The 24,244-nt window shown below is 35.2% G+C and overlaps 1 protein-coding gene across 1 annotated transcript; it reads right to left on the bottom strand.

The window, feature by feature from the left end:
* Positions 1-8,409: 8,409 nt before the first annotated feature.
* On the bottom strand, positions 8,410-24,222 carry carm1l (coactivator-associated arginine methyltransferase 1, like). The gene is given in 12 exon segments (XM_042732143.1): positions 8,410-8,503; positions 8,915-9,052; positions 9,126-9,215; positions 9,799-9,884; positions 9,993-10,057; positions 15,688-15,795; positions 15,896-16,073; positions 18,952-19,062; positions 20,043-20,147; positions 20,232-20,338; positions 21,676-21,801; positions 24,066-24,222. Coding segments are annotated over 12 exon segments (1,365 nt in total).
* Positions 24,223-24,244: the final 22 nt, after the last annotated feature.

The raw sequence follows: 24,244 nt of genomic DNA on the forward strand, positions 1-24,244 counted from the left end.
TAGACACATTCAGATATGTGCTGTTTGACAGTGAAAACGGTAATACAGACTGCTTTAAAATATCTCTGACTGTTATTACTGACATTAATGTACAGATGACAATGTTTTTGTATGATCTTCAACGAATAAAGCTAGATATGCTCATTAGATCACAGAAACACTATTATAACACAAAGAGCTTAAACGAACCTTTAATTAAAAGCTCTTAGATACACTTATTAAAGGCGCTCGCGATCAGTAAAGTGCGCGATAATTCATTCTTGAATCTCATCAACTTATTTACACGCCAATACATAATACACGCCAATATTAGACCTTTTTTATTTTTATTTATTATTATTTTATTTTTTCCCCTGTAAACCAGGGTTCCTCAATTAGTTTTCGCCGGGGGCCGAATTCCAATGATACCAAGCCCAGGGCCACTGACCTAGGCCTAGGCTATATATAAATAAATCTATTATACAGTCTAAGGTGTAGACACGATGTAAGTTAATGTCACTTTCTGATGCTGCGTTTGATTTTTCATGACACTTGATTTGAAATTAGCCCGGGACAAACATTATTCAGTAGGGCCACCTATTGAGGAACCTGGTTTACAGAGCGATGTAGAAGTTTTCATGATTTCACAACAAATCATCTCATTTTCAGCAGTAAGAAAAAAAGGTTTTAAAGCTTGTTTTGTAGAACATCACAGTTATATTTGATATGAGAACAGTAGGGCCTGTAGATAGGGAGTATGTGTTATTAATTATATTTTCAGAATGACAATTTTTTTCTCAAACATAGTCAGTGGGGTAAACCGCCCCCAGGGTGTGAGGGGCAATTACTGTACTTATTCTGTTCTCAACATCAAATCCTTTGTTTTTCCATCAAATGTATTCTAACTCGGTTGAGTCAAAATATTTGGACTATATATTTAAAAATTAGTTAGCATCAAGTAGCTAGTTAGCTAGCCAGTTAGCATCAGCTAACAATTTTTTTCAAATAGGCTATTATAATTTTGTAATCCATTTGTAAATTAAGCTAAAACTGCATGTACTCTGATTTAGCTGTAAATGATTAAAGCAAATTGCTTTGTCAGACTGGGGGGCATTTTACCCCAACCATAATATAACATAAATATATATGTTATATGACATAAATAAGTAAATAAAATATATATTTTAAATATACATTTGTTGTGTTCATTACAACTATTTTTGGTGTGTGTACATTAAAATGTGTAGAAGTCAATAAAATTCTTTTTTTTAAATAATATTATTTTTTTCTTTTTTTTTTTTTTTTGTTGTATCAAAGTAGAATGTCACCATCTTCATCCTTCGACTGGAGGCTCACTTTCGTTTCAGTACGACTTGTTGTATTTTCTGTGAATGAGGCAGGGTTCCCACGCATCCGGGAAAACTGGAAAATTGATAACTCTTTTCCAGTCCTGGAAAACACATGGAAAATGAGAGAAAATGCGATAGATAGATAGATAGATAGATAGATAGATAGATAGTGAATTGGTGGGTTTTTGTTAAATGTGAGCCAAAATCATCACAATTAAAAGAACCAAAGACTTAAACTACTTCAGTCTGTGTGCACTGAATTTAATTAATACACGAGTTTCACAATTTGAGATGAATTACTGAAATAAATGAACTTTTCCATGACATTCTAATTTATTGAGATGCACCTGTATGTGTGTTTATGTTGTATGTATATGGGTGATCAAGTAGGCATGTGTTTGTTTACAGGCACTTTTTATGCACAAAAAAACATAAAATTCACAAATTTTTATTATATTCTTGTTTTTCTTTACAATAAAGGTGCCATCGATGCCATAGAAGAATTTTTGGTTCCACAAAGAACCATTCAGTCAAAGGTTCTTTAACGAACTATCTCTTATCATCTGAAGAACCTTCTTTCACCACAAAGAACCTTTTCTGAAACAGAAAGGTTCTTCAGATGTTAGTTAAAGGTTCTTTATGGAACCATTTAGACAAAAAGGTTCTTCTATGGCATCGTGAAGCACCTTTATTTTTATGAGTGTACTTGTCTTCTGCCTACAGTTTGCGACATTTTTGTAAAACAAAACAATTTGTCACGTTAAGCAATGTATTATCTTTTAATTTATAGGATGTCCCAGTTTAGCTGAATGCTACTGTCCCAATTTATCTAACATGTTCAGGTAAATTGGGACAGTAACAAAACTTGATTAAAAAAATAGAACAAAGAAACTTGCAAAACTTTGCATAAAATTAAATGGTCACATGAACACATGCAATACAAATTTATACTGTTGGTTGAAATACGGTTTATATTAGAATTTAAATCTTAACCATTTTAATAGACTTAAACTATGTACAGGCACTTAACTTGTATTCCTCAGACCTTCCAGCATTTAAGTAGTAACCATGCACATATAATTTACATTTGACTAATCAAATGTTGATATTCAAATTTAATTGAAATTTCAAGACCACCCATTATTATCTATATCTATATATCTATATATATATATATATATATATATATATATATATCTATATAATATCTAGTATATATATATATATTTTTTTTTTTTTTTTTTATTAAAGAGGAGCACAACACCAAAAGCATAAGTCTCACTTAAGCTGATGACATTTTTGCTGACTTCACCCTATGTCCTTTCTCATACCTGTAATACCCTGTGCATGACTTACAATATGTTAATATTAACATTGCATGTATTCTTACATCATTGCTAATACAGTTTTACAGCTGTTTTACTGTACATGTCTGTCAATACATCTGGACAAATTCAGATAAGCTATAGTCTATGTTTGACAGTGAAAACAGCAATACAGTACTTCTATGACAATACTGTTATTAATGTAGGCCTACATATGACAATATGCATAATTTTGTATGATCTTCAACAAATGACAATATGATGATTAGGTCACAGAAACTCGATTATAACACTTCTAAATACCCTTTGGTGTTTTAATGACCAGATTCTGTGCCGATCCGGACGGTGAGGATGAAGCTGGTGATGAAGCCCCTACGGTTTGAATGCTGTGCTGATCCCGACTGTAATGTTGATGTCCCTATAGCTGCAGTCTGTCAGACAAAGGACAGAGTTTCATCTCAGTCCAGCCAGCTGCAGGATAAGAAGACAAAAATTATTGGTAAACACACGCATGGTTTATGCTTTAAACTGTGTTTAATATGCACTTTGTTTAATGGTAGTTGTTAAATAATATAAAAATATTTTTAACATTCAATACGATTTTAAATTTAAGGTGAAACTGTATAATTTACACTGAATTTTTTTATGACCACTAAAGCTCAATTAGTGTAACATGATTTTTTTTTTTGTTGCTTTGTTTGTTTTTTTTTGTTAATTCTTCTTATTTATCTCATTTTTAGGTTACTGCTTGATATTGAACTCTGCATTCAGGTGGGGTAGAGGAGGCTTTGGGACCGTTTATGCAGCGACCTGTTTGAAAGATGGCCTTCAGGAACCAGTTTTAGCTAATAATTTTTAGTATTATACTTGTTTCACGCTCTCATTTACAAACATCGTAGTGTATCCTGTGACCCTGGAGCACAAAAACAGTCATAAGTAGCACGGGTATATTTGTTTGTATAGATAGCAATAAATATTATTTGTGGGTATGATTGATTTTTTTTTTTTTTGCCAAAAATCTTGTGATGAAGCAGCTAAGGTTTTGTTCTATGGTTTTATTTTGAAAATGTTTTACCGTTAATATATCAAAATTTATTTTTTTATTAGTAATATGCATCACTAAGAACTTAATTTGGACAACTTTAAAGGCGATTTTCTCAATCATTTTGAATTTTTTGCTTCCTCAGATTCCAGATTTTCAAATAGTTGTATTTCAGCCAAATATTATTCCTAATCTAACAAACTATGCATCAATGGAAAGCTTATTTATATTACTGGTTTTGTGGTTTTTGGTTATATATATGAACTGTTTAGAGCATTTAACCTGTCAGACTTGTTAAAACATGCTTAGATTTTTGATTACATGTATGAACACTGAACATGTATGTTCACAGTTAATGATTGAATATAGATGAATTCTGCACACAAATGAATTGTAAATCTTACACAAGTAATCAATTTGTTTTGATGATCAGGTGGCAGGAAAATTCAGCTCCAGCAGGAACACAAAATCTGTCAGCATCATAAGAAGTCTTTGTTCTCTCTGTTTCTGCTCTTGCTCTTAGTCACTGTTTTCCAAATCTCATATTAACATTAATCACAGTCTATAAATTATTTTTCAACAGACAATCTATCCTTGTCAACAGTTTGGTCCTTTATCCATCTTTCTTCTAGGACGGTTATCCCAATCCCGTTCCACTGGAGGTCGCTCTGTTAATTTGAGAAAATCAATGCCCCAGGGTTCCAGAGATCATCCAGCTTCTGGACTGGCAGGAGGAGCCTGACCATTGCATGATGGTCATCCCAGAAAAAGAAAATAGTATAATTTAAATGACCGGAAGCTCTGTGACAGCCATGACATGAACCTAATGCTGCTTCAAGCCCTCCCTCAAGAGTTTAATTTAGAAAAAAAGAGCACCCGAGGACCAGTTGGGCCACCAGCTGGATTTTCATCCTGCTCTTGAGATCTGGACAAGATCAGTGATTACATTTGGACCAATGACTTACAAAGGTCAATTTGTCAATTGAGATCTTACAAAGTAGAACAAAGAAAGAGAACAGGTGTGAAGTTTAAAGGGATACTTCACCCCAAAATGAAAATGTTGTCATTATTCACTTACCCCCATGTCGTTCCAGACCCATAAAAACTTTGTTCGTCTTCAGAACACAATTTAAGATATTTTGGATGAAAACTGGGAGGCTTGTGACTGTCCCATAGACTACCAAATATATAACAGTGTCAAGGTCCAGGAAAGCATGAAAAGCATCATCAGAATACTCCATCTGCCATCAGTGGTTGCTTCATAACATTACAGTTGAATCACTGATGACAGATGGACTATTCTGACAATGCTTTTTTTACACAATGCTTTTGTGTGTGTGTGTGTATTTCTGGAGGACCTCAGAATCCCCCAGAAGAATCACCACTAAAAAGACTGAAGACAAGACTGATTTTTTTTTTCTTTCATACAACATGCAATGAGAATAAAAATAGGACTTAAAATAAAACCCTGAGGCACACCACAGGAAAAAAGCACAGGAATAGACGAATAGTTACAAAAACTATCAGGCCTGTTAGATTTACCCAAAATGAATTATATTACGCAAATTTTCTCCTAAATTATTTGACTTAATCCCAGTTTTTCAATTGAAAGTGTTTATGGACATGTTCTTTGTAATCCTACAGGATTTAGAGGTAACTACCATGTATAGAAAGTAGTTATTTTTCACCTTTTTTTATTTGTTAAACACATTTACACACATTTCCATAATCAGCATATTTGGATTAGACGTGTTCATACAATCAACAGATGTCAGGATAACACACATAAAGCTTAACAAACATGATAAATGACAGTTCAAACGTGCTTGCTTGATACACAAGAACAAATGAGGTTTGTTCTGACGTGTATCATGCGTTCTCATATCTCATATGGTTTGTTCTTGCACTTCAAGCAAGTATGGTTGAGCTTCCGTTGACCATATTTGAGGTGCTTTATGTATGTGCGTTGATGTTATATGTGATTTAAAGCCTAAATTAAGGTTTTGGGTGAACCAACAATTTAAAGTAAAACAAATTAATGAAAGATTATAGCTATGAAAACAAAACAGTTTCATTCAGTCACCTTGCTTTTATTAACAAATATCATAAATCGCTATATCACATGCACACAGAACCTTCATAGATTGTATCTGCAATGCTGAGTGATAGACCTGCAGTCTTCATTTAAGCTGAGCGGATAAATGATGAGAACGATGATTTAGGCATACCTGTAAAAGACAGAGATAGATCATACTTTAATATTCAGCACAGCTTTTCAACTTGTTAAATCATGCTGAAATCCACCATAAAATAACTAAAATTACTTGGTTAATTACCTTCCTGTAATTTACGTGTCCTTACTGAATACATCTTGGTAAGTGAACCATTTGTTAATTATTCTTTAAAATAATATAAATAATTATTAAAGACATAGATTTTAAAAAATGACAAGATGTTAACTGATGGACTGGAGTGGTGTGGATTATTGTGATGTTTTTATCAGCTGTTTGGACTCTCTTGATTGACACACCTGTTCAGCATTGCATGGGAATCGGTGCCTGGTGATTAGCAGACAGGTGTGGTGGGTTCAGTTTTTAAAGAAGGGGACTACAGGGGGTGTTCCAGTTATAGAGGGATCACACTCTTCAGCCTGCAAGGGAAAGCCTGTGTCATAGTGCTGGAAAGGGGAATGTGACCGGTTGTCTCAGACCAGTGGACCAGCTTTTTACCTTGGCAAGAATCCCTGGAGGGGGCATGGGGAGTCTGTTTATCCAATCTATATGTGTTCTGTGGATTTGGAGAAGGTTTATGTCCATGTTCCCTAGGATCACTTTTAGGGGACACTCCGGTAATATGGGGTGCCAGGGTCACTAATGCATGATATCCAATCTCTACACAACTAGTGTAAAAGCTGTGTTCATGTTCTCAGCACAGTCAAGCTTGTTCCCAGTGAGTGCTGGACAGTGCAAGCAGGCCCGTAGCCAGCCAAGGTTTAATTTTTTTTTATGTTCAAAAATAAACATTTGTTCTCTGAATGACTAGTTTGCAGATTAAAACTCCTCATATGAGTGTCTGGATGTAAAATTCAGTTTAGACAGTTTGCATGTTAAGTGTCCGTGGTATGAAAATGATCACTGCGAGATGCTGGTGGAGTAAACGAGGCTTGAGGGCGCAGCCTCCGCTGTGTTGCCAGATCCTGCTATTATAGGCGTTTATGGACTTGTATTTTCCACTTAATTTGACACTTCAGAAAGTTAATAAAGTGGGAAGTTGCAGTTTAGTCAGTGATATCCCTATCTTATTTGCAAAATATTTAAAATAATTTTGGTTTATTTTTTATAGCAATATCAACAATTAAACTGCCAGTAATCAAAAGAGCCAAGAACAGGTTATTTCTGACAGGACCCCACATTTGTTATGGCAAACACAAAAAACATCACGATATTATATATTAGAAATGTTATATTATTTATTAGAAACGTTATCATTTTTATCTAGTACACAGATCTGTAGAACAAAATACATTTCACTGCTGGTCAAATATTCACTATATAACAATGTATGTGACAAATAAAAATCTTGAATCTTGAAACCTCACTAATTTTCAAACCCTGGCTAAAGCCATGAGTGCAAGGGCTGTTCCTTGTCACTGATCCTGTTTGTGATATTCATGGATGGGATCTCAAGGCGAAGCCAGGGGTGGTATTTGTCCAGTTCGGGTGTCTCAGGCATCCCTGCTTTTTGTGGATGATGATGTCCTGATGGCTTCATCAGACTGTGACCTTCAGCAATTACTTGGGCGATTTGTGTCTGAATGTGAAGCAGCGGGAATGACAGTCAGCACCTTCAAATCTGAGGCGATGGTTCTTAGCCAGAAAAGGGTGGATTGACTGGATTGGGTAGGGCGTGAGTTGCTTTCTCAAGTAAAGGAGTTCAAGCACATCGGGATCTTGTTCACAAGTGAAGGTAGGTTGGAGCATCAACAGGTGGATCAATAGAGGAATGGTGCGACGGCAGCAGAAATACTAATGTTGATGTACCGGACTGTCGTGGTGAAGAGAGAGATAAGCTCTCGATTTGACCTATGGTCATTAGCTCTAGGTAATGACCAAAAGTATGACATTCGGGTACAATGGGACCCAGTATAAACTGGAGGGATTAGCCTATATCTCTTGGCTGGCATGGGAAGGCCTTGGGATCCCTGTCCTGGATAAGCGGCAGAAAATAGATAGGTGGGTGGATGTTTAGACTCCCATTCATTGGCAACCATTCAGAGGATCCATTGTTGAGCAAGTGATGTAATGCTTTTTCTAAGAAGAAACAAACTCATCTACATCTGGGATGGTGCGAGGGTGAGTACATTTTCAGCAAGTTTTCATTTTTGGGTGAACTATTCATACTTACTCATTGTCAGGTGTAAAGAAGGCCAGGGATTTCCACAGAATACACTGAAGAATTGGAAAGCCTGTCATTGCACACATGCTTAGTCTTTTGTGTATCTACTACACTGTGCTGCCTAATGCTGCAGATTTTCCCCCAATTCACTGCAGATGAATTAAAAGAAAGCACAGTCCATCTGGACCCGCTCATAACAAACTATTTATATTTAATTGGTTTGACTAAAAATAGCCTTTCTTGTTTTCTCTGTGTGGGACACTGTGTGGAATACAACTCTAGGCTTTATAATCTTTTATAACTGGATTTCCTGTGGTGCTTACCGAAAAAAAGGGTTTTTCAAATCCAGTGAGTTCCCAGATTTAAATCCAGACTGATCAACCACAGCAGTGATGTGAATGTCATAGCTTTGTCTGTAAAAGACATTTACAGTTAGACAAAATGTTATTGCAGCAAGGTTGCACACTACTACCTGTATATAGTCCTGACTAAAGGTTGATTAATGCTTCAAATTAGTTTGTAAACTAATTCAAAAGATAGATACTTTGAAGAAGCTGCAATATAAGACATTTGTGAATTATTTAAAACTTCCCTAATTCTGTTCCAGACCAGTCTGTGTGTTGTTTGGCAGCTTGAGTACAAGAAATAAGTTGATATTAAGATACTTGAAATTCTTTTGAAGCAAAATGGAATGCAAAAAACATATTTGTTATGGTTTCCCATGAACATCTCCAGTAGTTTACCCTGCTACATTTTACTTCTGTGTTCTAAACCCAGAAATGTTATGCACCCTTCATCATATGCATGAACCAAGTTAGTCGTACCTCTTGTTGGCTATTAGGTGAACCCGTCCAGATAATGTCTGTCCCATTTTGGCAAACAGAGGGGTCTGTAGAAGACAGCGTACCTGATACCAGTGCGTCAAAGGCTCATTTGGAGCAGTGGACAGCCATACTGTCATCCTGTACAAAAAACATTAATACTTTCAAGCATGCTGACTTCATGCACCTTTCCTTTCATAATTGTGATTCTCACCTTGAGCCAACAAAGGCCACATCAAACCAAAAAGCAAGTCCATGAATCAGCCCTGACTGCAGCAGTTTGAAGACAAAAGGAATCTCCAACCTGTGAATTACATACATCCACTACAGATATTAAGACACTGCTCTAATGCATCCTACAGGCTTTGTAACAGATTATACCTAAATTGGGCACAAATCATCTTAAGATCACACTGGTCAAAAAATATTACAAGATTTCTGAAACATCTCTTCACCTGTTAACACGTACATTAAAGTTGATATATTTTAAATTCAAACATTTTGATAGTAAAGATTCCAAACGGGGAGGCTGTATACTTGCATTGTAACAATTCCCTGAGAGTACAAGACCAGTTTAGTAACAGTCATTCCATAAGTTTTCTAACCTGAAATCAACCAGCACTCTCCAGAAATATCTTAACATATTTACTAGAAAAGTTGCTAAAAACACAGGGTATTTTGGCAGTTTTAGATACTGACAAAGGTGCACTTATTTTTGGCACTGCTTAGAATACAAAAAAACATTTACAGTGATGTGCACTGACATATATGTTACTGAAAATTAAAATGGTGAATGTCTTAATAGACTTTTCCTAAAAGTGTGCATGCTACTGGTGTACTTGAGCTTGTAATTTCTGCATGCTGCTATATTCTTGAACTGTCATTACCGGTGTAAATCTTCTTCTTTTGCCTCCAGAAAGTTGATTGTGTATTTCACAGACCTGGCCATGAGAACCTGCATATCGAATGTGTCCTGAAACACAAAGACATGAAGACCTTCTCTGACAACATTATGATGCAATCAGAGAACCAGATTCATGGATGCTGTACATGTTGTAGTAGTCAGTGTATGTAGACTCACAACTATTGGCTGTTTGAAGAACTCATCCACAGCAGAAGAATGAAGCCCACTCAAGTTCACACCATTAGTAGTAAGTGTGTGTAGAATTAAAGTTATTGGCTTTTTGAAGTATTTGTTTACTGGTGTTTAATATTATTCAAATTCATTTCTGTACATTAATAGTGTTTTCAGACTTGTAGATTGTTTGCTTTGGTCTGAAACAGTGACTTTAATTGTTAAAATATTGCATTCTTCTTGCATTTTTATAGCTGTCGTGGTTTTCAACTGCGATAATTAATGTGCTCACCCACAGAATCTGTCACTTCTATGTTTTACGTAACACATTTCCCATTATAAATTGATACTGCTTGATTCATTGATCTGTTGGGTTGCAGTACTTTCTCTCCACATCAGGGCTAAGACCACCTCTGTCAGGCAATCATGGCCCACATATTTTGGTGTAGATTTCAGTGCAACTGCTATGAACTTGACTGCAGGAACCCTGGTTCTTCAAAGATGAAAAACAGTTGTTGAGGGGTTAATTAAAATAAGAAATATATATTTTAGTTGTTCTAGCTCATTTAAATGTTTGTCTTGTCTTATTTCTAAATCTTGAGTCCCTTTTGGAAGTTTGCTGAGCACCCTTGTTTTAGAGGAGTGGTTTTATCTGTGGAAACCAGTGGGTTTCGACAGGAGGAAAGAACAATGTTAAATGCAAATAAACTACAACTATCCATATATTATACAATGGCTATCAAGACATAATCTTTTTTCCCCACATATTGGTGTAGTTCTGGTATAACCAGCCAAACCTTAATGTCATTCCCAGAAACTCTTTCCAACTTAAGCCAAAAGTTGCAAAAGTTACAAAGCTCTACAGATGAACATTTCATCATGTACCCACTGCAAAGCACGAGCCTTTTCTGTTCTAACACAAATATTGGGAGTTCAACTTGACATGACACCAGGTAACATTATATGATTTTCTGTGTTTGTAGTTATAGTGATGTTTTCATTTGTTTGTTGTTTAGTAGGGTAGAACAAGGTATCATAAACTCCTCAATCGTTTGAGTTTACCAGTGAAGCGCAGCGTTTTACAGAAGCGGGAAGCTGCTTGGCTTCAGTTTGGTCACGGCACGGTGCAAGTACAGTGCAGGCATGTGGGCGGTGGGACCATTACTGTCTTTCCATGCTAGCAAACCACAACCCCTGTGGGCCATTGTAAAATAAACCATCATGGATAAGGCTGTAAACATTCAGTGTGATGCATTGAGCATGTTCATGTGTATTATTAAAGAAATGTGTTCCATTAGTGGAAAAACACCCATTCCCGTAGATTTTTATTTTATTTAAGTTTTATTTTGTAGATGATCCAGTTTTTGGGAAGGCCTAACATAGAGGTGTAGTTCATACTTTTGTTAAAAACATTTAAAATTATGAAACAAATTAATTATTCAGTAAAATCTAGTTTATTGTGAAGCTGTAAAACCAAAAGAGTTATATGCTATGTGTAAATGTACAGTATATGCTGTATGTAAATATTAGATCATGTTTTTTTTTTTAGTTGTATGAACATGGTTATTTGTTATAAAATTTTAGGCTTTTTGCTAAGCCCCACCACTAATCCTCCTTTAGCCACTTTTGGCATTTTATCAAGCTTTTGCTCTTTTCTAATGTATACCACTGTTCAAAAGTTTGGGGCAACAAGATTACAAGATTATTATGTTTTTGAAAGAAGTCTCTACTGCTCACCAAGGCTGCATATATTTGATCAAGAATACAGTAAGAACAGTAATATTATTTAATATTGTTACAATTTAAAATAACTGTTTTCTATGTGAATGTATTGTAAAATGTAATTTATTCCTGTTATACAAAGCTGAATTTTCAGCATTGTTACTCCAGTCTTCAGTGTCACGTGATGTTGTAGTGTTGTTGTTCTGCTTCATATTTTTGTGTAAATGTAATACCTTTTCAGAATAATTTGATGAATAGAAATGTCTTTACTGTCACTTTTGACCAGGAACATCTTTGCTGAATAAACATTCATTTCCATTAAAAAACATACTGACCCCAAACTTTTGAACAGTAGTGCAGAAGAATCTATCAGTTGCGATCGTAAATAGTAATTGAGGCCTCTTTTCAGTGTGCAGTAAGCATCTGCCTTGACTCTGATTCACAGATATCAGCAGATATGCTACTTTGAGTAACTTTTGTCAAACGCTCTAATGCGTATTTGTGTTTGCTTTCTGGAGAGTGTCAAAGGTTTCTATTTACAACGTGTTTTTGCAATGTTGAACAATGCAGCGAAACACAGACATATCTGTTGACTTCTTGAATGCAATGGCCAGAAGCTTTTAAGTCAAAATCCACTCAAAGTTTTTGTTGAATGTTGAGTTCTGTGCACTCGTGCGAATCCTCTCATTGTGTAGATATGATGCAAACTGTGCAGTTTAGAGAGCTTTATCAGTTATAATGGAACTTTGTGAGATCGTGATGAAGTGGAGTGACAGCTTTTAGTGATTATAAAGGGAGCGCTCTATATACTGTATAATCCATTCGAATTTGAACAAAAGATTAATTTTATAAGCTGATAAGAGGAACAACGGCCATGTTGCAAAGTGTCAGAAATGACATCCGCATATTAATGTGGGATTCACTCTCAATATCGCATTTAGTGCATGAGCCATATGAATCATTTCTATTTATTTTCATCGTCCACATATATTGTAATTGCATGGAAGTAGGGCTGTAAAATGATTAGTCGTGATTAATCGATTATAAATAAAAGTTTATGTTTACATACTATATGTGTGTGTGCTGTGTATATTTATTATGTACAGTGCCTATAAAAAGTATTCATACCCCTTCATTTTTCCACATTTTGCTATGTTGCTGCCTTATGTTAAACTGCTTTAAATTACTTTTTTTCAACATCAATCTACACTCCATACACCATAATGGCAAAGCAAAAACAGGTTTTTAACATCTTTGCAAATTTATTAAAAATAAAAAACTTTAATGATTCCATTGCATAAGTGATCATACCCTTATCTGGGACACTTGAAATTTAGCTCAGGAGTGTTCATTTTGCTTGTAGATGTTACACTTCAAGAGAAGTTAACCTGCGGCAAATTCAACTCAATGGGCATGATTTGGGATGGCACATACGTCTTAATAAAAGGTCTAACAGCTAATAATGCATATCAGAGCAAAAACCAAGCACTGAGGTCAAAAGAACTGCCTGTAGAGCTCAGAAACAGGTTTACGTCAAGCCACACATCTGTAGAAGAGTTCAGAAAAAATTCTGCTGCATTGAAGGTTCACAGAAAACATGTAGTCTTCGTTACCCTTAATGAAAGAAGTTTGGCCTCCTGGCCAAACTGTGCAACTGATGGAGAAGGGCTTTGGTTAGTGTGGTGACCAAGAACCTGATGGTCACTCTAGTTGAGCTCCATGATCATATGTGGAGATAGGAGAAACCTACAGAAGGGCAAACATCACTGCAACACTCCATCGATCTGGTCTTTATGGCGGTGTGGCCAAACTCAATCCTCTCTTCAGTGAAGACATGAAGACACACTTGGAATTTGCAAAAAAGCACCTAAAGGATCCTTAGACTCTGAAAAAACAAGATTCTCTGGTCTGATGAACCTCAATTCTAAGCATCATGTTTGAAGAAAAACCAGCTCTGCTCTTCACCTGCAGAGTACCATCCCAAAAGTAAAGTGTGCTGGTAGCTGCCTCATGCTGTGGGACAGGGACTTAGGGACTCATCAGAGTAGAAGGAAAGCTCAGTGCAGCAAAATATAGAGACAGCCTTAATGAAAACCAAGTCCAGAGCATTCAGAACCTCAGATTTGGCAGAAGGTTCATCTTCCAACAGGACAATGACCCTAAACACACAGCAAGAGTAGCTTATAAATAGGGTGACCATATGCGCCGTTCATACGGGACACATCCCGGCCAGGATTTTAATATTGCCAAAAAAATATCCAGGTTTTGGCTGTTTGCAGGTCGATCGTTGTGCGACATTCATGAGAGCTAGAGAGCAGACGGCTCCTTATGCTTTCGGATCGCTTTCGCACCTACTTTGCTGCCTTTTTTTTTTTTTTAGCAGCGACGCTTCAAGTCAAACTAATGAACAAACACGTGCGCATATTTGCATCACTTTGATTGTTCCCTGTAGATCTCATCTTCTCACGCGCAGCCCCACGATTGGTCGATTATATATAATACCTGCATGTAATTAGTCAAACTGCTTTGGATGTTGTAGGCAATATTAAAATCCTGGCCGGGACGTGTCCCGTATGAACGGCGCATATGGTCACCCTACTTATAAACAACTCTGAGCTTGAACCTAATCAAATGTTTCTGGAGAAACCTGAAAATGTGCATCTGCCCCTATCCAACCTGGCAGAGCTTGAGAGGTGAACAGGCGAGGAGAAGAATGACAGATAATTGCCAAATGCTGATGAGCAAAGCTTGTCTCATCAGACTTGAGACTGTAAAGGTGCTTCAGCTATGTACTGAGTTAAGGGTATGGATACTTATGCAATGTACTCATTTCAGTTTTTTTGTGACAATTCTGTTTTTGCTTTGTCAGTACAGTGTATGGAGTGTAGACTGATGTGGGAAAAAAGTAATTCAGAGCAGTTTTTTTTTTAAGGCTGCAACGTAAAATGGGGAAAAAAAATGAAGGGGTATGAATACTTTTTATAGGCACTGTATATATAAATACACACACATCTATGTATACATTTTTATAAATATTTATACATATTTAATGTCTTTATGTAAACACTTGTATATAATTTATATTATATATAAATTAGTTGTGTCAAACGATTAATCGTGATTAATCGCATCCAAAATAAAAGTTTTTGTTTACATAATATATGTATGTTTTCTGTGTATATTTATTATGTATATATAAATACGCACACATACATGTATATATTTCAGAAATATGTTACTTTTATATATTAAATATATTTATTTATAATATAAATTATATGAATATAAATATAGACATGTAAATACATCTAAATACATATAAATATACACATATATTATGTAAACAAAAGCTTTTATTTTGGATGCGATTAATTGCGATTAATCATATTAACATATTGTTCCTTAATATATACGTGTGTGTGTGTGTATTTATATATACATAATAAATATAAACAGTATACGCACAGATAGTATGTAAACAAACTTCTATTTTGAATTGATTAATCGCGACTAATCGTTTTGCAGCCCTACATGGAAGACATAAAAAAAGGTGAGTAACTGATGGCCAAGTTTTCATTTTTTGCAACACTATTTTATTAATAAATAATTCAAACATCTTACTGTTTTTTCCAACGCACATTCATAGTCATTACTTTTGTCTGTGCTTTGCGGCAAGCTTTATGTGAGCACTTGAGTGCAGAATAGGCTATATATTAAAAGGCTCATTATGGTTTAGTTTATCCATTAGTACATGTTTAAATTATTACATTAATATAAATGTACAATTAGTTCACTAATGGATTAAATGAATGACGTAGAAAAATCTTTATTCGATGGCAATTCTATATGGCACTGTTAGTTCTCTTCAAACCATGCATAGGCAAAAAAAACTTAAAAAGCAGATGTTATATTTCCCAGATGCCAGATGTTCTTTCTGTGAATGAAAATTGCAGGTTGGAGAACTGCTACAGTATAAAAGGCAGGAGTTGCTCTTACCAGAAGTGGGAGCGAGCGTGATGCTCCATGTAGAGTTGCTCATCAGTGAAAGGAGCCAGATGAATGTCACTCTGAGTCGGGAACATCATGCCTGGACAGTGATAGAAAACCTGAAGAAGTACTCTAACTAATAACCCATAACATTTGAACACAACATATATGTGTACAGGGAAATGTGATGATTGACAGACCTTTGGGTTTTAACCATTTTTTGGCATGCAGATAGCTCTCTAACATCCTCTCGTTGAGGAGCATGTAGCCAATGGGCTCTGAGATGATCACATCCACCTTCTCTGGGCAGCAAACTTCCTCAATCTTTCCTGACAAAACTGTGATTTTGTTGGACAAGTTATTGCTTTTCACTAGAATCTGAAGAGACAAGAATGACAAAACAACTTAAGCTTTATCAACAGCATCTCTTTCACACTGATGCATTTATAATGGAATACTATGGGGCAATATCTTGCACCAGAATAAACATCAAAAAACACTTCTTCTTTTTTTATGTAGAACCACAAGATTATATGCTAATGAGACCAGTGCATCACTATGAACTGTGTAAAGTTATATTGTAAACTTAGTTAAAACAAAACTTAATATTAGAAGCCATTTAAGATTACAGGAATTGTGTCAGTAACACAAAGCCAGTCTACAAATCAGCCTACAAAAGCAGTGACTATAAAAAGACAACTTAAATGGCTTACAAAAAAAGTAATTAAGTGCCTAACAAAAAAATTAGCATACTCGTGATTTATTTATTTATTTTTAGAGAACTTACTATTGAAAGAATATACTTTAAAAGAATAAAAGTGTGTGAACTAAATATAATGTTTTCGAGCACTTAGGTACATCTTAATTGCAATTAAATGAAAATGTATTATACTTTTTAAAATGCAGTAATGGGAACTTTTTTTTACATATTTAAGTCATATATGATTTTATGTTCTTTCATAAATAAATTTAAAATATTTTTAAAGTCTAAAGTCTAAGTAAACTAAAATAAACTTTAATGTAATCATTTCTATTTTTAAAAAACTGCCATGTTTTTAAATATATTTGTAATTACACAATTTTAATTTTGCCATTTTAAAATAGGCAGCATTAACTTTAAACTTTAAATGAAAAAATTCCTTACAAGCACTGAGGAAGAGTTTAAAAATACGGGTCTGATTATCACCCTTGCAAACTTACACAAAAAATTCATTTGTAATCTCTTTTCTAAACAAAGGAAATCACTTAAAGGTTTTGTGTGTTATATGTGGAACTTTAGTTGTACAAATCTGATGTGGCAATAGAAACTCAAACACATGTGGAAGTAGTCTACAAAATACTACAAGAGTAACAAGAGCTTTCCACTAAATGAGAAAAAGAGCGCTATTAGCGCTGTTAAGAAAGCAGTCTTTATCCATGAAAACACGTGTCCTTGCCCACTACGCAAGTTTCCGGCCAAATCTGTCTTCAAGTCATTTAGCAGCCAGAATGTCATGCATTCCAGACACGCAGGAAAGATCCTTCTGAAGGACTCTTGAAGGTGTTGCCCTGTGAAAGTGTTCCAGAAAAGTTGTCTCGGCCTGGGTATTTTTCCACAAAACCCATAGCCCTGAACTTCAGGCCAAATGGGTGTGACAGCACAGATAGTGATAAGTGATTTATCATTCAAGCACATCCAACAGCTGGCCAAAAAACACGTATGTCCTCACTGTGCACTGGAAGCTCTTTGTAATAGATTTACCCATGGAAATCTGTGATTTATTTAACAGGAATAGTTCACCCACGAAAACTTGCTAAGAAGAATTGTCCTCACCCTCTGATCATCCAAGATGGAGTTTGTTTCTTCATCAGATCTGGAGAAATGTAGCATTACATCACTGTCTCACCAATGGATGCTCTGCAGTGAATGGGTGCCATCAGAATGAGAGTCCAAACACTGATAAAAACATCACAATAATCCACAGCACTCCAGTCCATCAGTTAATGTCTTGTGATGTGAAAAGATGTGTGTTTTATAAAGAGATTATTTATTTAATTTTTTAATTTTTAAAAAGTTGTTGCTTTTGGCTAAAATTCAAGTCCTTTATTCATGATATTGCTTTCTCCATTGAAAAAAGTGGTCTGGTCTGAATCAGGAGAGACATCTGCACAGATCAAACACCACTTACAAGTGAAAACAGCAACAAACAGGTAGATTTTGGGCATGGCCTTTTTCACGGGAGGAAGCATTATTATGGATTTTGGACTCATATTTTGGTATAAAATGACAGTTAAAAATGTCTTAATAATAGGTTTGTTTTCGCTTTTCACTTCTTGAGACATTAACTGATGGACTGGAGTGCTGTGGATTACTTGTGGATTATTGTGATGTTTTTATCAGCTGTTTGGACTCTCATTCTGACGGCACCCATTCACTGCAGAGCATCCACTGGTGAGCAAGTGATGCAATGCTACATTTCTCCAGATCTGAACAAATTCATCTACATCTTGGATGGTCTGCAGGTGCATAAATCTTAAGCAAAATGTTGGGTGAACTGTTCCTTTAATTGCTACAAAAAAATCCATATAAAAATGTAAAGGTACTGGCAATTTTCTGATGATCAGATTTCCCAATATTATGATAAATTAGTTAATTCACCCAAAAATAGAAGCTGGTCTTTATTCCCCCCATGTCAATCCAAGCCATATGATTTTGATTCTTCCATAAAACAAAAAAGGAGACATTCTGCTAAATGTTCATTCAACTCTTTTTCTTACAATAAAGTGTATGGGAAAAAAATGCGGTAAAAAAAGACATGAAGAAATCATAAAAGTAGTCTGTGTGTGATCCAACTTGTCTAAAGGCTTACAACAACACTGTGTGAGGAACAGACCAATTTAAGCCAAACCCAAACCTTTATTCTCGGAAAACACTCAGATTTAACTTTAATTTGTGTTTATTCAAATTTGCATGACGATCTGTCACACATCAATGCTGCCGAATGGCTCTCATGTGAATATGCAGAAGTGAAAATAAGATCTGAGAGCCACAGTAGTAAACAAGAATTACATTTCAGTCTGTTCCACACACAAAGACATCGTATGACTTCAGAAGACGTGCACTATTATAGTGCATGAGCCACACAGATTATTCTTTATAATACTTCTAACACATTGCATGGAAAAGATTCTGCAGCTTTTGTGTTCCAGCAAGAAACTCATATGTGTTTGAACTGACAAGGGTGAGTATATGAGTCATGAATAGAATTGTGTGTACTTCTGCATATCTGGCCACAGAACTGCCCTCCACCGCATACACTTTCTTAGCCCCGGCCTGGACGGCAAAGAAGGACAATATCCCTGTTCCACAGCCCACATCAAGAACCACCTACAAACACATGAAATACCATAAGAAGAAAGTTAAGAAAATTAAGAAAACAAACAATAAACACACACCAGTTATTATATATTTATATAAGCTGGAGCTTTCATTTCTAAAAATATTAAAGGTGCACTCAGTAACTTTTTTACATTTATTTATTCGACAAAGCCTTTAATCTAGGCTTTTTACTTTTGTAGTGTAACAGAAAAATGTGACCCTGGAGCACAAAAGCAGTCTTAAGTTTCTGGGGTATATTTGTAACAACAAACAACAATACACTGTATGGGTCAAAATTATCCATTTTTCTTTTATGCCAAAAATCATTAGGATGTTAAGTAAAGATCATGTTCCATGAAAATATTTAGTAAATTTTCTAACATAAATATATCAAAAACTTAATTTTTGATTAGTAATTTGCATTGCTAAGAGCTTCATGTAGACAACTTTAATTTTCTCAATATTTAGATTTTTTGCACCCTCAGATTTCCAAATAGTTTATTAATAGCTTATTTATTCAGCTTTCAGATGATATATAAATCTCAATTTCAAAAAACTGACCCTTATGACAGGTTTTGTGGTCCACGGTCACAAAAGACTTGATTTTAAAACATCTATAAAGTGTTTTAGTAGTTTTAGTTCATTCTGCATGTGAAATTTACTGCTATTGGCAAGGAGAAAAAAAATTACCCAAGTATTGAGAAATGTGTCGTATAGCAATTGTAAAATACACAAATAAATAACAATTATATTGTGATATACATGTTGCTACCATAAAATAAAATTATTCATATTGTGAAATTTTGGTAATATCATCCACCCCTAGTGACAGGTGTTAGTATAAGACCACTATTGGCAGACAAGACATAAAAAATAAAAAATTGAGTACACCCTTAAAAACTAGCAGGATAGAGTTTGCAGTGTTTGATAATGTAATGTTATCAGGTATATCAAAATAAACTAGCCAGGTAAAATATAAAAACACATACTTTATCTCTGAAGTCAACATCATTGAGCAAAATGGCTTTTTGGTAGGTTGCAGTCCTGAGATAGTCCTGAAGCATGTTCTGCTGCTGGGACAGACAGCCATAGAACTGAGAGGAAACTACAAATGTCTCACATTTCTTACAGAGGTTAATAATACATCACACAGGAACTGAGGTAATTCTCCGCTTTACCTGGAAGTACTGCAGTGCAGAAGAATCGTCTGTCCTCTGCTGAAACACAGACTGAGGTCTCCTGAGCTCGTGCCATGAGCACAGCATTCTGTGGAAGATCTCAAACTCTGCGCAGAAATCAACAATACAAGGACAATACACAGTAATGGAGGATGGTCATAAAGCCCACTGTATCATATTTAATAATAATAATAATAATTTACAAAGGAAACATGAGAATAACTTTTATATTGTTAGTAATATTTCAGTATGAACATTTACTGTTCAAATATGAGTTAAAATAATCAAATATTATCCATCAGGCTTTTGAGGGATGTTTATTTGTTCATCTCTCAATCATCACTGTATTGCACTGCATTGCATTATATATTATGGCCTAATCATAAAATGAAGCATTTACACATCATCTTACTAAGACATTATTGAGAGATATAGAGTGACGATTGAAATAATATCATTTTATGTTCGTAGGCTGCTATACTCTCATTGATTTTAATTACAAGCAGAATTTAGTTTTACTTTTTGCCATATAAAAATCAGCATTTGCCCCATATGTTTGCTTAGTTTGGGCCTCTTTAATAAAACTAAAATAGTTTTTTTTCCTTGAGTATGAGCTCCATATTCACACTATATCATACTCTGAGTCTGAGCCATAAAAGTCTGATGCATCCACAAAAAACATGTACATTTTGTCTAAAGATTCAATAAACTGTTTAAATTCAAAAAGACAATTTATATCATTTCTTTTGTCCGGCTTGCTTTACAGGTTTAATCAAGGTTAATGTTAATTTATAAATATACTACATGTTGGATCAAAACATATATTAATGCTGATTTAACTTGAAATGTTAAAAATGGAGATGTATATCTAGAAACCAACAGTTGTTATTGTCAGTATCAGTGTATCAACAGTATTTAGCAGTGGCACTGCCGAATGTAAACAGAACACGAGTTGAAATACATTTGTTACATTGAAACATTCTAAATATTAGATATTTAATAACATGGACACTTTTAGAGCTATTAGGTCATTTCTTCTGTGTAAACAGTGTGATGTTGAGCGTGTCTCCACAGGGTTTGCCATTAGTGATTTTTTCTATCATGTTTGATTCAGTTACCAGTAGATGAATCCAAAATCTCCCTGAGCCGTTAAATACAGATGTACAACAGATGTGCTGGAAAAACTTAATGCTTCTCAGAGGAAAAAGAGTGAAATATTCCATACTTTGATCTTGGATTAGTATTACTAGAAAAATATTAACCAAATTAAACTGAAAAGCAACAACTGCATGTCTCGATGAGCGTTTGACATGGCTTCTGCTGAAGGGCATTACTGTCGAATGAGATCAAAACATTCCGTACCTTTTGGAAGATCGATCAGGCAGAAATCAGACTTTTTTGAGGTATAGAGTGATGAGAGGTCTAGATAATGCAGATAACTGACCTGACTGGGTGCTGAAGCGCATGATGATACTGAAACAGCCCAGAGTGATGAGGAATGAGCGGGTGGCCACCCGACAACACTCTGTGTCCCTCGTGATGGAGAACTTGAAAACACAAACGCCAGCATCTGGAAGCATACGAATATGAATGCTGATAAAACAATGAAAGGATTGTGTGACCCTACATCTGTCATCATTCACTCACCCTCATGTCATTCCTTAGACAGAGAATACAAAAGGAAAAGGTTTGAAAAATGTTCATGCATGTTTATGTAAAACTAAAGTGGATGGTGATTTATACTGACAAGATCCAAACAGTACGAAAATATAGTTCATTAAACTATCCAAAATTTCATCGCTATCCTTTCTTTTGCAACTCTCAAACCTCATCTGCACTTCCGCATATTCAAACTTGTGGCAACCAATTTTTTTGGCATAATTTTTTTTTAAGAAATTTATTTTTATTCAGCGAGGATGGATTAAACTGATCAAAAGCGACAGACATTAATAATTTAACAAAAGATTTCTGCTTCAAATAAATGCTGTTCTTCCCCTTTTGAAATCACATTGCAAATTATATATTACCTTCAAAACTAAAAATAAAAAGTTATAAATCCACCATATCGCTTTATTAAGTGAAAAAGTCTGAATCAAGAGAGAAATTTGCACAGAACAAGCCAAAACAGCTCTAAATAACTTTGTGAGTGGATTTTGATGTGAGAGAAATCAGGACATCTACTTTGCCATTATGGATATTTTGATAAAAAGCAACAGTTTGAAGTTAAAAACATCTTAAGGATGGATTTGTTTCTTACAAACATGCAGCTTGTGTCTTCTCCAGATGTTAACTGATGGACTGGAGTGCTGTGGATTATTGTGATGTTTTATCAGCTGTTTGGACTCTCATTCTGACGGCACCCATTCACTGCAGAGCATCCATTGCTGAGACACTGATGCAATGCTACATTTCTCCAGATCTGTTCAGATTATGAATACATTATTCAATTCAGATTCTCAATGAATAAGGACTGTGGCAGCCTGTGGTCACTAAGTGTTTTCAATAAAGGAAACAGAAGCATGAACATTTTGCTAGACATCTCCTTTCGTGCTCTACAGAGAAATCACAGGTTGGTTCCAGATCAGTGTTTCAGCCATGAGCTGGCATCAGAAACGACTGTATCCTGCTATGTGAGGTACGGGACACAGAAAAACACCAGAGCGGTGCTATCTGATTTTGTGCACCAGGAGGCAGAAAGCGCTGGCGGCCAGGACCAGTGTACCGTGTCAAAGAAAACAGAGTCCGGTGCAGGCGATGCAGCAGAACAGCCTCGCTGCTCACGGAGAATGAACAGCGGAGCCGTAAATCTGGCCTTCTGTCAAGAGCGGCCAGACCACACAATGAGACTCCAGAAAATGTGTGGCACACCTGAATAAAGAGTCTTCATTTGCCCTTCGACCAGGAAACAAGACACTACAAAGAGCCAGTGGAGAAATGTGCATGATGTGATGTTATTTACAGTGTGAACGCTTCAGATTATTCAGACTGAAAATGAGCATTACATGATATTGACTAATGACTAATTAATTACAAAAAAATTTAATAAAAAAATGAAATGAAGAAAAAGGGTAACACTTTAAGGTGTCCTTGTTACACATTACATGTATTACAATAACAATTAATTATACATAATTACATGCAAGCAACACTAATCCTAACCCATATAATAAGTACATGTAGTAAATTAAATATATAATTACACTGTAACAAGGACACCTTAAAATAAAGTGTAACCGAAAAGAGCATAATGATCCTCAGGAAAGAAAAATCACTAATGAGATCTCATTAATATCTCAGCTAATACAATCAACTAAGTTCAGTCTCTCGCTTGTCTGATGTTTCTCCGTTCACACTTCATTTTAAAATGCACAAATAAGTGAAATGTTAAGTAACACCATGTACTAAAGATATGTTCAGGGTTAGTGTTTGGTTTAATGGTAATTATGCATAATTATTACTATAGGAAATACACGCAAAGTGTAACAACGCCAACTCATTATGTCTTCTCGTAGATTCAGATTCAACAATTTCTAAAAATATGCCTAAATAAGTGTCTAATGATATTAACAATAATAATAATAATAAACATAACTCAATGACACTGTAAAACTCAATGACAATGTCAATAAAAATCGCTTATATTTGCCAAAATACGAAAGTCTGCCATTGTTTTTCTTCACTTTTTCACTAAAGTCTGAGATATCAATACTTTTTAATTATATATTCAATATATATATATACACACACATATATATATATATATATATATATATATATATATATATACAAATATAAACCACTATTAAATGAACTGTGTGTCTCTGTGTTGTTTACCGTTATTAACGGTCAGGCAGATGTCGTCAGCCTCTCTGTGGATCTCAAGCCTGAGCTGCTGATGTTGACTGGAAATCGGCAGATCTTTCTTCAAGTCGTTCTCGTTCAGGAAGATCAGAGTTACAGAGAAACTGGTCTGTAGCTGATTATCGCCCATGATTGTCTCCAGCAGTCATTGT

This window comes from Cyprinus carpio, chromosome B10 (assembly GCF_018340385.1).
Source record: "Cyprinus carpio isolate SPL01 chromosome B10, ASM1834038v1, whole genome shotgun sequence".
NCBI lineage: Eukaryota > Metazoa > Chordata > Actinopteri > Cypriniformes > Cyprinidae > Cyprinus > Cyprinus carpio.